Below are 14,372 nucleotides of genomic sequence, written 5' to 3' on the forward strand. Positions count from 1 at the left end.
TCTGGGGCGCCTGGGTGGCTCAGTCAGTTGAGCATCCGACTTCGACTCAGGTCACAGTCTCGCGGGCTGTGAGTTTGAGCCCCACGTCAGGCTCTGTGCTGACAGTTCACAGCCTGGAGCCTGCTTCGGATTCTGTCTTCCTCTGTCTCTGCCCCTCCCCCACTCGTGCTCTGTCTCTCTCTCTCTCTCTCTCTCTGTCTCTCTCTCTCTGTCAAAAATAAACATTTAAAAAAATTTTTAAAAAAAGAGTATACTTTTCTTGATGAAGACTTGAGTAATGTATAGAAATGCTGAATCACTATATTGTTAGCCTGAAACTAATATAACACTGCATGCTAAGTATACTGGGATTTAATAAAAAAACTAAAATGAAATTAATTAATTAATTAATAATAAACAGCTGCACAATTTATGCACTGATCCCCTCATTACTAGGCATTTAGAGGGCTCACAATTCTCTATTATGAATAATGTGCTGATAAACACCTTTGCACTCGTTTTTCCCCAATATTTGGATTTCTTTGGGGAGGAGGATCCTAGATTCTCAAAAGTAGAATTAGCAAATGCAAAGCTTAGTAAGTCATACTGCCCAGCTGCTTTCCCAGTGTTTAATGATTTATACCACCACTGGAAATATACTAATAATTGCAGCTGATATTCACTGAAAGTTTACAACACGTCAGGCACTATTTTGAGCACTTTGCACCTGTTATCTTCTGTAATCCACACAACAGCCACATTACCCCCACTGTACAGAAGAAGAAAGTGGATGTTAATGTTGTCCTGCTACATTATCATGAAAACAGTTTCACGACTGAAATGGTGTCTCCCCATGGTTTTAAAGTGCATTTCGTCAGTCATGTTCAAAACTGGGCATCTTTCATGTTTACTTTCCTGTGATATACACCCCACACACATATTCCTTCTGTGAATTCATCCTTCCTGTCCTTTGTCCATTTAGGCTCTGAAGGCTGCCCACTTATCAATTTCTTTGAATCATCCTCTCATAAAAATACCTCATGGGCATACCTGCTGAATACTTCCCTGGATTCTATTTTCCTTTGCTTCTAGTAATTTTTAGACATATACATATTCGATTATTTTAAATAGTCAAAAGGTAACTCTTCCAGCATATCTTAATATTTTCTATTACAAATTTTTATACAACTTAATCTCTTATTAGAAATTATTAGAAAATAACTTCCTCTTCAAATATTTCTATGTACCATTTCTCTATTCTTCTAGATTAAAGATGAAGCTGTCTAAATTTTGTTTGGGAGATGTAATATGCACCAATGTTCAAATAAGCAGTAATTAACAGGAGAAAGAAAACTCACTGCAAGTACAGCACCTGTAAAATATGGGAAATCCTGTGGGATATCCAGAGATATTTTTGTTGTTGACTGATAGACAATGCAACCTATAATAAATGCCTAGGAAACCATAAAGGATCACTATCCACCAATTATTACAAGTTTCAAAAAGGCTTAAACTAGTTCCTTGTTGACATTATAAAGGTATATATTGTCCAGAAAGTTAGAAAACTGTAAAAGATAAGCAAACATGTAATAGCCCCTCTTTTTAAAGCTTCAATTTTTATTAAACCGTCAAACAGGAAGGTGAAGAAATGAAAATAAAAGTGACTTTGAGTAAAACAGTCAGATGGGTATAATGAACTTCGAAGACTTTTCAAAGCATGCTGAGCTGTACAAAAAAAACAATCTTAAACTCCACAGACGCTTGAGGAACAATGAACAACATTCACAAATATGGTATTTGTAGTATCAACTATTCATGAGATGCAGTTCCGTGACGTGAAACAGCAATTTTTAATTCTGGGTAAACCGCCAGGGCCAACCAGCCACATGCCATGTGAGACTCAGCTCAGCCATGTTGGACTTGACTGTCACCTATGAGCAGTGTCCCTCGTCACGAGAACCAAATGAAACAAAAATCTCCCTAGGTTACTGTCCAGCAACATTTGGAGTTGTTTATCACAGGCTGGAAAAGTGCCTTTTTAGAAAACGACACTTGTTTTAAAGCCATACCAAGTGCTCAGAAACAGATCTTTCAGTTTACCGTAAGAATTAAGAAACACTTTCCCTGGCAGAGATGTGCTGTGCACTCCACGTGAAAGGATGTTCTGAGACACTGACACAGGAACAAATCGGAGGACATCAGTCTTGGGATCTCTGCCACTCTCTCTTCCCCCCTCCCCTGCCTGCACCTCTACCGGGATCCCAGGGAGCACAGACTAGTGGAGGAGGTGACGGACACGGGGACGGCGATACCCTGGGAAGTCTGAAAGGTACTCTGCCGGAATAGCCAGAAAGCAGAGGTTCTCTAGTTCAGAAACGCAAGCTAAACAGCCACATGTACCTGTGGTGCCCCCGACAGGCCGTGGCCGGGCCACCGATGGCATCTCCTCAGGGTAGATCCCTCGGGCAGCGAACGGGGCGTCAGCCGATGCCTGTGTCTGCTGGGACTCAGAAGGCACCAGCTCCGAAGACGGCAGCAAACCGGGGCCAAAACCTGGTCTGAAGGCAAAGCAAGCCCAAGCATCAGAACCGCACTGGACCCTGACTCTGGCATTTTATTAACTCCACCTTCCATGCTACAGAAAAAGACGACCTATCTATTGGTGTAGTATCATCTCCTCTCCCACAACACAGAAATGTTTCCTGTTTGCTCCCTGACATATCTTCAGTACTAAGTATGGTGCCTGGAATAGAGCTGATGCCAGATGACTGAAGAAGAAATGCCCTCATTTACAGACCAAAAGCAGGTGCAGGTCAAGTTCCAGGGCCTGTACGTCTCCAGCCTTGGACTAAAGCGCTGGTTCCCAATCTCAGCTGCACATGAGCATCCCCTGGAGAGCTTTCAAAAACCCTGATGGCCATGCTGCACCCCAGACTAATGAAAACAGAATCTCTAGAGGTGAAACCCAGACAGAGCAGTTTTTAAAGCTCCAATGATGATCCTGCTATTCATTAAGGCTGAAAACCAGTGCTCTAAAGCGGGGATTCTCAAACTTTTTAGTCTTGGGACCCCTTTCCACTCAAAAACTATTAAGGGACTCCTGAGAATTTGTGTTTATGTGGATAGATATTTACTGCATTCAGAATTAAAACTAAAACTTTTTTAAATAACTATTTTCAAAATTCATTTAAAAATAACAATATTGAGGTGCCTGGGTGGCTCATTCAGTTGAACGTCCGACTTCAGCTCAAGTCATTATCTCGTGGTGAGTTCAAGCCCCACGTCGGGCTCTGTGCTGACAGCTCGGAGCCTGAAGCCTGCTTTGAATTCTCTGTCTCCCTCTCTCTCTGCCCCTCCCCTGCTCATGCTCTGTCTCTCTCTGTCTCAAAAATAAATAAACATTTTTAAAAATTTTTTAAGTAACAATATTAAGCATCTCACATGTTAACATTTTCTCAAGTAGTCAACGATATTTTCTAACCCATTCCCCCCAAAAAAGTAGTTTTACTTTTTTTCAAATTTCCTTAATAGAAGATATCTGGATTCTCATATACCTTGTATTCAATCAGTTGCTGTAAGTTATTTTTTTAAATGTATTTATTTTGAGAGAGAAAGAGTGTGTGCACATGAGCAGGGGAGGGGTGGAGAGAGAGGGAGAAAGAGAATCCCAAGCAGGCTCTACGTGGTCAATGCAGAGCCCGATGCAGGGCTCAATCTCACGAATACTGAGATTGTGACCTGAGCCAAAATCAAGAGTCGGATGCTTAACTGACTGAGCAACACAGTCCCTGTAAGTTATTTAAAGATGATGATCTGACTTCACATAAATACATAGTTGGATAGGAAGATTTTATTTTTTTTATTTTCATTTTTTTGGATAAGGAAGATCTTAATAGGCTTTTCAGATAATATGCAAATAATATTTCAAACAAATATTCTTCTTTGACATACCAGAACTCAGCAAAGTTTCCTCAAGGGTTAGTGGCAATATACAATCTGAAGAGTATCAATTACCTTTTCATACTCAGGTATATTCAAACCCACTACTAGTGTGCACTTTGAATGGACCCATGCATGACTTTGTTTTCTTTTTTTAATTTTTTCAATGTTTGTTTATTTTTTCAGAGAGAGAGACAGAGGCAGAGCATGAGCAGGGGAAGGGCAGAGACAGGGAGACACCATCTGAAGCAGGCTCCAGGCTCTGAGCTGTCAGCACAGGGCCCAACACAGAGCTCGAACCCATGAACCATGAGATCATGACCTGAGCCGACGTCCGATGTTTGACCGACTGAGCCACCCAGGCGCCCTGAGATTTTGACATGAGTCATTTGTAAAATATCAGTGCCATGCTTTATGTAGACTTTCCAGATATTGACACATTTCATTTCAGAGTACCAAAAATCACATTCATTAGTATCACCACTGAGCTCATCAGAAAAAAATCCTTTAAGCACTAGGAAGCTGTCAAGCACCTAGTGGCAGACAAGTTTCCAAAATTCAAATTTTCACTTGAAGGCTCAATTTTATCACTGGCAACAAATCCTGCCCGCTATTTTTCTTGACGTGACAGTCTCTCTTCCTTTATTTTCAAGACAGTGGCTGCCAAACAACCCAAGTCTGAATAACAATGTCATCTGATGGTCTCCTCAAACAAAAAACATGGCAGCAGTTTAGATGAGTTCTTAACTCCCACAACGGAACAAGTGCTTCTCCTTCACAACTCCGTTCTCTGCAAAGCGCTTTATGAGTCTTTCCTCCTTTGTCCTACAGACGATTAAAGACTCAAGGGTTTAGGTTTAAAAAAAAAAAAGAATAATTTTTACTACTTCATCAAGAACATACTGCATAACCAAAACACCGGCGTTCTGAAAACGTTGTGATTGCACAGTGGTGAAGAATACAATGACCACTTGGGCCGTGTGGTGCCACTGATTCATGATAAGGCTCATGCAGTTTCATCCACCGCTGCTTTTGTGCCTCAGTGTAATCATCAACAATTAAAAAGATCAAATAATGTTTTAGTATTATTATGAACCACGGTTTGGACTTCACAGGCAGCCCCCCCCCCCCAAAGGGTCTCAAGGACCATCACGGGTCTGAGAATCCCACCTTGAGAACCACTCTTCTAAAGAAATTCGAGAATGAAAAAGCATGATAGCTTAATTACGGTGCTTTGCAAATGACAGTCAACCAGGAATTAACAGATCAAACTAGTTTGATGAGAACACAGACTGACTTCGCCTCTATTCTGTAGCGTTATCTCCAGAGCATATCTCATAAATTGAAACCCAAAGCTATTTATGTATTGCTCTCTTTAGATAACTGTGACTGTTTTAGATTGACCTGAGAGACAGAGGTCTGGTATCTCTGACCTTACAGATCTAAAAGGCACACTTTTCCTTCAACATCTGGATGTTGGGAGTTCACATATTCTCCTCATCTCCTGACCCTCTTGACCATCCACCGAAGAACTAGCTCTTGCCCTTTCCTTATTTCTACTTTGCCCAATTATCCTCCTCCCGCCTACGTTGATGTCGTTTTTATCCTAAATTGTGTGTTCGGATACTTCCGTGTGATCCAAATCCCCCAGAACCCTTTAATGTAACTGTAAAATTGGTCATCCAAACCAGAACACTTTTCAGAGTGGAAGTTACTAGTATCTATGCCAGAAAAAGAGGTGTAAACTGAACTGAACTGGGCAAACCAGATCACATGGCCCCCATCGTTAACTTCTGCCCTGGGTCACCTAATCTTCACATGCTCCCTTTATCTCTGTTGCTTGTGGACCACAAAGCAGTGCCTGGGCTGGGGAAAAATAAAACAAGCCCCTCTGAAAATGAGGACAAACAAAAGACAGAAAAAAATGAGGAAACCAGATAACATTCCTACTTCTGTGTGACTTCTGATGATTGAAAGAATAGTCGACAGGTGCCTGGGTGGCTCAGATGGTTAAGCATCTGACTCTTGCTTTTGGTTCAGGTCATGATCCCACAACTTCTGAGTTTGAGCCCTACATCAGTCTCCATGCTATCAGCACAGAAACTACTTGGAATTCTCTCTCTGTCTCTGTCTCTGTCTCTCTCTCTCTGCCCCTCCCCGACTCACGTGCACCTGTGTGTACACTCTCTCGCAAAATAAACCGAATAAAAAAGAACAGTTGATTATGATTTCTGCAATTAACTCTGGTTTTCTGCAATTCCCGCTTTGTAATAAATCATTTGTCCACTCATGTGTGAGTCTGCTTATGGATTCTCTATTCTGTTCCTTTGGTCTATTTGTCTAGCTTTATAGCAATACAACACTGTCTGAATTACCTTACAGCAATTTACAACTTTCAGATTATTCCTCATACCCTGTTCTTTTTCCTCAAAGTGTCTTGAATATTGTTGGCCCTTCACATTTCTACAGAAGTTTTAAAATCAGCTTGTCAGTTTTCACGTATTTTTTTTTTTTAAAAAAAACAACAAATGACTAGGATTTTAAATGGGATCACAATGAATCTGTAGATCACTTAGGAAAGACTGATATTTTTAATATACTGAGTTACCCAACCCATGAACATTTTCTTTAGAGGGCTTGACTATTTTTGGTGAGATGAATACTGAGATATTTTATGTTTCTGAATGCTATTTTATGTAGTATGTGTAAAAGTTTTTATTTTGTCTGATGCTCATAAACAGAAAGATTTTTTGTATACTGATCTTATATCCAGCTACTTTGTAATTTATCTATCTTGCTAAATTCTCTTAATTCTAACAATTTATGTGTTGACATTTTAGGTATTTCTACTAAAAAAATTATATCATTTGAGAATAATAACAGTATTATTTCTTTCCTAGAATTCCTTAATCTCTTCCTTCCCTTCCCTTCTTCCCTCCCTCTCTCTCTCTCTCTCTTTCTTTCTTTCTTTGCTTTATTACACTATCAAGAACCCCAGGACAAAGTTGAATAGAGGTAATATAATCTTTGCTGAGATAACTATAACCAGATTAGACAAGTTCAATTCTATTCTTTATTTGCTAAGATTTTTACCATGAATGGATGTTGAATTTTATCAAATGCTATATTTAGTGGAATAAGATTTCCCTCCTTTATTCTCAAAACAGTGAATTACATTGATTTTTTATTTTTTTATTATTATTTTTTTTTAAGTAGGTCCCATGCCCTGTGTGGAGCCCAATGTGGGGCCTGAATTCACAACCCTGAGATCCCCTGAGATCAAGACCTGAGCAGAGATCAAGAGTCAGATGCTCAACTGACTGAGCCACCCAGGCACCCCTAGATTGGTTGATTTTGTTTTTTAAATGTTAAATTACCCTTGCATTGTTGGAATAAATCTAATTTGGCTGTGATATGACATCCTTCCATATACAATACTGGATATCTTTGCTAATATTTAAGTTTCTGCACCTATGTTATGTTCACAAGTAAAATTGGCCCGTAATGTTTTCTTTCTTACAACGTCCTTGTCCTTGTCTCCTCCTTGATAGAGGAAGAATGAGGTTGGGGGTTGGGGGGGGGAGGCACCTGGGTGGCTCAATCAGTTAAGCATCTGACTTTGGCTCAGGTCATGATCTCGCAGTCCGTGAGTCTGAGCCCTGCATCGGGCTCTGCGCTGACAGCTCAGAGCCTGGAGCCTGCTTTGGATTCTGTGTCTCCTTCTCTCTCTGCTCCTCCACCTCTCATGCTCTGTCTCTCTGTCTCAAAATTAAATTAACATTAAAAATAATAATGAAATGAAAAGAATGAGGTGGGGAATCTTTAAAGAATTTGTAGAACACTGGCGCATTTTCTTCCTTCAGTATCTTTAGTAGAATTCACCGTTAAAGCCAAAGTTTTCTTTGTGGGCAGGATTTTAGTAATGATTTCAATTTCTTTAATAGGTATATGTCAATTCAGATATTCTCTTTCCAGGAATTTTTCCATTTTAAATTTATTAACAAAAAGGTTCAGAAAATCTTAATTCCTATAAAATCTTTTAAAAATCTGTCTTTTACAAATCTATCAAAATCTTTTTAATTTTTGAAAGATCTGGGTTAATATGTCCTTTTCCATTCCTCTTATTGATAATGTTACACAGCTTACTTGATCAAGCCCTTCAGAGATTTATCAATTTCATTAGTTTTCAAAGAAGTAACTTTTAGCCTTGTCGATCTTCTCTATTATGGTATTTGTTTTCTATTTCATTAATTTCTATTCTTATTTTTATTATTTCCTTCCTTCTACTTACTTTAGGTTTAATTAGACTTTTTTTTTTTTTTTTTTTTTTTTTTACATTGAGACAGATGCTTAGATCACTGGTATTCAGCCATTTTTCTTTTCAAATGTATTTGGATTCATTTAAGGCATCAAAGTCCCTGCAAAGCCTGGCTTTATCCCACAACTTTCACTATGTCAAATTTTCAAGACTCCAAGGCCCAGGGGTCTGCCCAAAGTCTTGCTCAGGTTCTCAGTCACCTCTTCCGGGATTAGCAGGCACCCCAGGGAGAAAGTTCACCCAAAAGGCAGGGCTCCTTTCTCTGGACTCCCTGGATCTTGGCCCCATACCATTCCATTGCCCTGTTAGCTACCTGGGTTTTATTTTGTTTTATTTTAAAATCTTGTCTGGCTTTTCCAAATGCCCTGAGCAAACAATCTAGCCTGTCTTTACTGGAAGCAGAACTTAAAATTCCACCTTTTTTCTCCTCTTCAGGTTAACTCAAGAGAACACACAACCCAGAGGTTTGCATCTGCTCATATTAGCTAAAAGAAACGAGTTCACAAAATTTGTAAAAACCAGTCGATGTGAGGAAGTCCTAATGTATTTTCTCCCAAAAACTTTACCTCGGCAATGGGCCTGACGGGGGAGTCATTCCATAGTCTTCGTATCTCTGGAAGAAAAGCAAAAGGAAATGAAGATTAACGTGCAACGCTTATTAGAAAGTGACAACAGCAAACTTACAAGTTTAGGTTTGCAGGATCAACTTTCAGGAGAATTATTTTCTCATAAAAAGTTGGCACGGCATTGAGGCATTCTGCCATCAAATAATACCAGAAGTTTCAGCTTGGGGAACTGGGCTACCACGCTTTAAAAAAAAACACATACACACAACTATTTTCTAGACCTTTCTTTCTTTTATAAAAGAATGAGTAACAGATAGCCTTTCTGCAGCTTCTCTTCCCTACAGGCTCATTCTCTACAAATCTGTATCTTCTAAAAAGGTCGGCCTTGATGGCCACACTTAGTACAAATGCCCCCATCAACGTGGGCATGATCATTCCCAGAACCAGTGGGTGTCCAATAGCAATTCAAATACACTCACAAAAGTAAAGTATGTGAATGGTGCACCATGTTGTGGAACAATGTGAAAAAAGAAAAAATACAAAGAGAACCAGAAATTAGAGAGACTCTTAAAGACGAGGTGAACACTTTCAGTTTCTGATAGTTGTCCTGTTCCAAAGAGCCCAGCCATACTCTGTCCTTGTGTTCCATCCAGGGCCCCAGAGCCTTCAATCAACTCTTCTTACTTGAGCTAATCTCCGCTAACCAAGTATTCTTTGGCTAAATCAATGTCAATATGGCATCAGATTCAAATAAACGTGTATCTGTTGCATTCCTCATGAAATCAACACACCCTGTCCCTATCATACGTTGTACTCCTCTTCCAAACGTTCTTTCAACAACTGTGAATTGTTATTTTGGAACCAGATATTTCAGCAGAACAATAACTCTGGACAGAGTCCATCCAAGTTCAGTCAGTTTGAACCAACTGGTTATCCAGGTTCTAGTGTTCCAAGTTCCTAAGTCAGCCTTGCTTCTGGACCTGTCCCCATTTTAGATCTTTTTTTTTTTTTTTAATCTGCCATTTATTGAATTATTATTTTGTGGTAAGTGCTATGAGCACTAACTCAGACCCCAGTAACAGTACAGTAACAAAGGGCTCACTACCTCTATTTTATAGATGAAATCAACTCACAAGGAATTTAAGTAATTTCCTCCTAGTAAGTCCAGGCTTAATAATAAAAGACCATGCTTTTAACCACTACACTACACTGCCCATGGTTGCCAACCAGATTTTCCCCCTTGAATTAATCTCTACTTTGTGAAGAAAAGGAGAGGGTTTGGAGTCAAACAGACTGACAAAGCTACTCGACTTCCCTGAGCCTATTTCCTGATGCCAAGAAGAATAGAATGAACCCTACACCTCATACAGTTTGATGGGATTATTACGTCCGAAACTGTGCTCAAATTACTTCACCTTTTGAACCTTTCTGTTCCCATCCCCTTGGCAGAGGGAGGGGGATTAGAACCTTGCAGAGTTCCCCAACTGATGTAAAATAGCCAGAATAGAAGGAAAAGGAGTTTCAATTCCTTCTCCAAATAATTAAAGGGAAATCTGAGACCAGATAAAGATTATTCCCAGCAGCCCTTCTGCTTCTCAGCAGAGTTTGAGTTTTTTAAACACATTCATATGCAAAATAAAACAAAACAAAAAAAGATGGAAGTTTATGTATCAGCATTTCAGGAGGTCCGGTAAGTAATAAACTAAAAGACAAACGGTAAAAAAATAGCTGTCCACTCTTCACATGTTTTGCTATTGTGGCGCCAGGCATTTCAACTCTATTATAATCAGAAAAAGAAAGTGCTTTGTCCAGAGGCTGCATGCCCCGATGAAAGGTTTACAAAAAAAATCACAGGGGCCCCTGAGTGGCTCAGTTGGTTAAGAGTCCAACTTCAGCTCAGGTCACGATCTCACAGTTTGTGGGTTCAAGACCCGCATCGGGCTCTGTGCTGACAGAGCCTGGAGCCTGCTTCGGATTCTGTGTCTCCCTCTCTCTCTGCCCCTCCCGTGCTCGTGCTCTGTCTCTCTCTCTCTCTCTCTCTCTCTCTCTCTCAAAAATAAACAAACATTAATTTTTTTTTTAAATCACAGATATAATGACAGGTGTTTAAGTGGGTCACACCTGTATAAATCTTTGGGGGATGAAATAGAATTTTATGGTTTCAACAAGCGACATCAAATAAAACTCCCATTTTAATGCATCCCTTCTTTCTATTCAGTATGAAACAGGCCAATAGAGCAAGAAGGCACATTAAATGGTTGGTGGAATCTGGGATGAGTCGTAAAATGTCCTGGTTCAGGCATCCACACTTGGTCCTTGGAAGACTGTTCCAGGGAGGTGAACTTTACTCAGGAAAGCAGAAATACACCTATCAAGTGGCCTCCGCACCAATGCGTAACTAATACCCTTAACACCAGCAACACAGAAAGAGTAAAAATGTCATCAGATGGTAAACAAAGGCCCATCCCTGTGGTCACTGAAGACACTTTGAAATCCACATTCTTATAGTTTTTACTGCAGTCAGAAGGAAATAAGGGGTAATCAGGTTCCTCCTGGGAACAAACAGTAATTTATGACCAACTTATAAACTTGATAAAATTATATTAGATATGCACAGACACACCTGTGATTCTGGTTTTCTACTATATCAAACTGCTATCATCATCAAAATACATAAGGGTAACATCAAAGGTCCATGATGAGAAAACCAGTCAGTAACAGTGTTTACGAAAATCTTGCTATGGAGGTGAGATCTTGATTAAGATAGTAGATTAAGGCACTATCACAGAATTGTTCATCTCCAACACCTATCAACAACGAACAAATAATAAAAGTAATAACCCAAATCAGTAAAAAAAATTATTGCTAAAATTCATCAGCAGAAACCAAACAAGCAAAGAAAGGAACAGATTCATGCTATAAATGGAGGGAAGTAGTGGCCAGGAGAGAAAAAGGACTATGGCTGAATAATGACTGATATAGTAAGAACAGCAATTCTTTTCTTTTTTCTTTTTGAGAGAGAGAGAGAGAGCCAGAGTGCAAGTGGGGAAAGCGCAGAGAGAGAGAGAGGGAGAGGGCATCTCAAACAGGTTCTACACCCAGGACAGAGCCCGAAGTGGGGCTCAGTCTCACAACTGTGAGATCATGACCTGAGCTGAAATAAAGAATCCAGTGCTTAACTGACTGAGCCACCCAGGCATCCCTCAATTCTTTTTTTTAAGTTCAAAGATGAGATGATACAACAACAGAATGAATGGAAATGAGGAACCAAAGAACTGAAGTAATTTGGTACCAAATTATGTGTGGAAATGATTTGAGGACCAAAACAAAGCCATTATGACTCTAAGAAATCAACTAGCAGGGGAAATAACAGATATGGCTTAAAATCAAATCGATGCCACACAGAAAAGGCCCATGATAATTATAATGAAGGCAGAGAAACCAGGACAAAGTAGCTCAGGCAATTAGAGATAAAAGGATAGGTACAAAAAACAAAGAGGAGCCAACACGAAGATAATTGGTATCTTTGACTTCAATAATTAGAGTAAGAAAATTATTTTTCAGATACAAAAGAAAGCTTCCCTGAAGTGAATGAAAGAACTGAATCTGAAGATAAAACGGCCACTGGTTATTTGGGGAGGGGGGGAGGGGGAATGATTCAGAAAAACTGGCTGAGTGCCCAGAATTATTTACGCTTCCTGGCACGTAGGGTACATCCATCTGTTATCAGGAAAGGGGAAATTAAGACGGCCACGGATTTCTTCGCAGAACAATTCAAACAGCATTAGGAGGAGAGAGAAGTAACAGATAGATGGCAGCAGTGAACAAGGTCATGTCAGAAAGTGAGATGAGAACTCTTCCTTTGGAAAACTCCAGACTAAGTCAAGCAGCTCCCACAGGTTTCCCTCTCCGGCCAGGTCCTCCTGTCCTCCGTAGGAGGCATCTCCTACGTCAGCCTCCCAGCTCCCCAGCCTGCTCAACACCAGTATATGGCATTTTACATATCAGCCACCACCCTGACATCCTCCATTCAAGACCAGGGGCAGAGGGACTATTAGGAAGCTCTTGCAATGACGGTAAGAGACGATGGTGGCTCCAATCAAGGTAAGGCAGAGGACTCGAGAGGAACAATCTATAACAATGCAGCATGTTTAACTGACCCCAACTCCCTGTCCACGCCCTTCGGCGTCTTGCCCTTAAGGTCTCCCTGCTGGGGCATCTGGGTGGCTCAGTTGGTTAAGCATCCAACTTCAGCTCAAGTCATGATCTCCTAGTTCGTGGGTTCGAGTCCTATGTCGAGCCCTGTGCTGACAGCCTGGAGCCTGCTTTGAATTCTGTCTCCCTCTCTGTCCCTCCCTTGCTCAGGCTCTGTTTCTGTCTCTCAGAAATAAATAAATGTTAAAAAAAAAAAATGTTTCCCTGCTTCTAGTCTTGCCCTCTAACAAACCATTCTCCAGTCTAAAATGAGAGCAATCTGTCAAACAGGCACACCAAATCATGTCTTTAGCCTGCTCAAAACTCTTCAGTGCCCACCACTACCCTCAGGATAAGGTCTAGGCTCTATCCCATCAGCTTCTTGCTTTCTCTCTTCTGTCTCATGTCTCACCACTCTTACTTCTAGCTATTAGTCACCCAAAACTGATTTCATTGTTAAGAACATTTGGGGGCAAAAATATAAACAGGTTTATTTCATTATAATTGACATACAATGAACTGCACATATTTACGTATATGAATTGATCAATTCTGCCATCTGTTTGTACCTGCAAACCATGCCCAACAAGATAATGAACATATCCATCACCACCCAAGTTTCCTGGTGACCCTCTGTAATCCCTCTGTCCCACACCCTTTCCTAAACCCACCCCCTCCTTAGGCAACCACTGACCTGCTGTCACGACAGTTTGTATTTTCTAGAATCATATATAAACGGAATTATACAATATGCACTTTCTTGTTGTCAAGAGGGTGGCTTCTTTCCCTACCATTTTGTCATACATATAAATAACTCAATCCTTTTTACTAATGAGTAGTATTCCACTACATAAATACGGTACAATTTGTTTATCTCTTCACCTGTTGATGTGCATTTGAGTTGATTCCAGTTTGAGTCTATGACAAATAAAGTTGTCACAACGTACAAGTCTTTACCTGGACATATGCTTTCATTTCTCTTCAGTAAATATTTCAGAATACAATGCCTGGGTCATAAGTTAGGTATAGGTTTAATTTTTTAAGAGACTGCCAAACTGTTTTTCAAAGTGGTTTTTCTTGGTTTACATTCCTAACAATAGTTTATAAGAGCTCCACTTGTTCATATTCTAACAAGTGTATAGGGGCGTCTCATTATGATTTACTGCATTTCACTAATGACTAATGAAACTGAACATCTCTCCATCTGCTGATTCTTTGTATTTGTCTGCTTATTTTCTGTAATTCTTTTTTGGTGACATCTGTGTTCAAAAACATTCCCATTTCTTACGGGATCATTTGATAATATGAATCTCGTTCAATTTATTGAGATTAGACTTAAGGCCCAGGATACAGTCTATAATCTTACTAAATGGTCC

General features: G+C 40.0%; 1 protein-coding gene across 1 annotated transcript in view; it reads right to left on the reverse strand.

The window, feature by feature from the left end:
• Nucleotides 1-14,372, reverse strand: part of KIAA1549 (KIAA1549 ortholog) — a 150,772-nt gene that overhangs the window by 16,986 nt on the left and 119,414 nt on the right. Inside the window, exons 18-19 of the mRNA XM_045052641.1 lie at nt 8,803-8,849; nt 2,380-2,537 (exon numbers count right to left, since the gene is read on the reverse strand). Coding sequence (XP_044908576.1) covers nt 2,380-2,537; nt 8,803-8,849 — 205 coding nt within the window. The remainder of the gene's footprint in view (nt 1-2,379; nt 2,538-8,802; nt 8,850-14,372) is intronic.

This window comes from Felis catus, chromosome A2 (assembly GCF_018350175.1).
Source record: "Felis catus isolate Fca126 chromosome A2, F.catus_Fca126_mat1.0, whole genome shotgun sequence".
Taxonomy (NCBI): Eukaryota; Metazoa; Chordata; class Mammalia; order Carnivora; family Felidae; genus Felis; species Felis catus.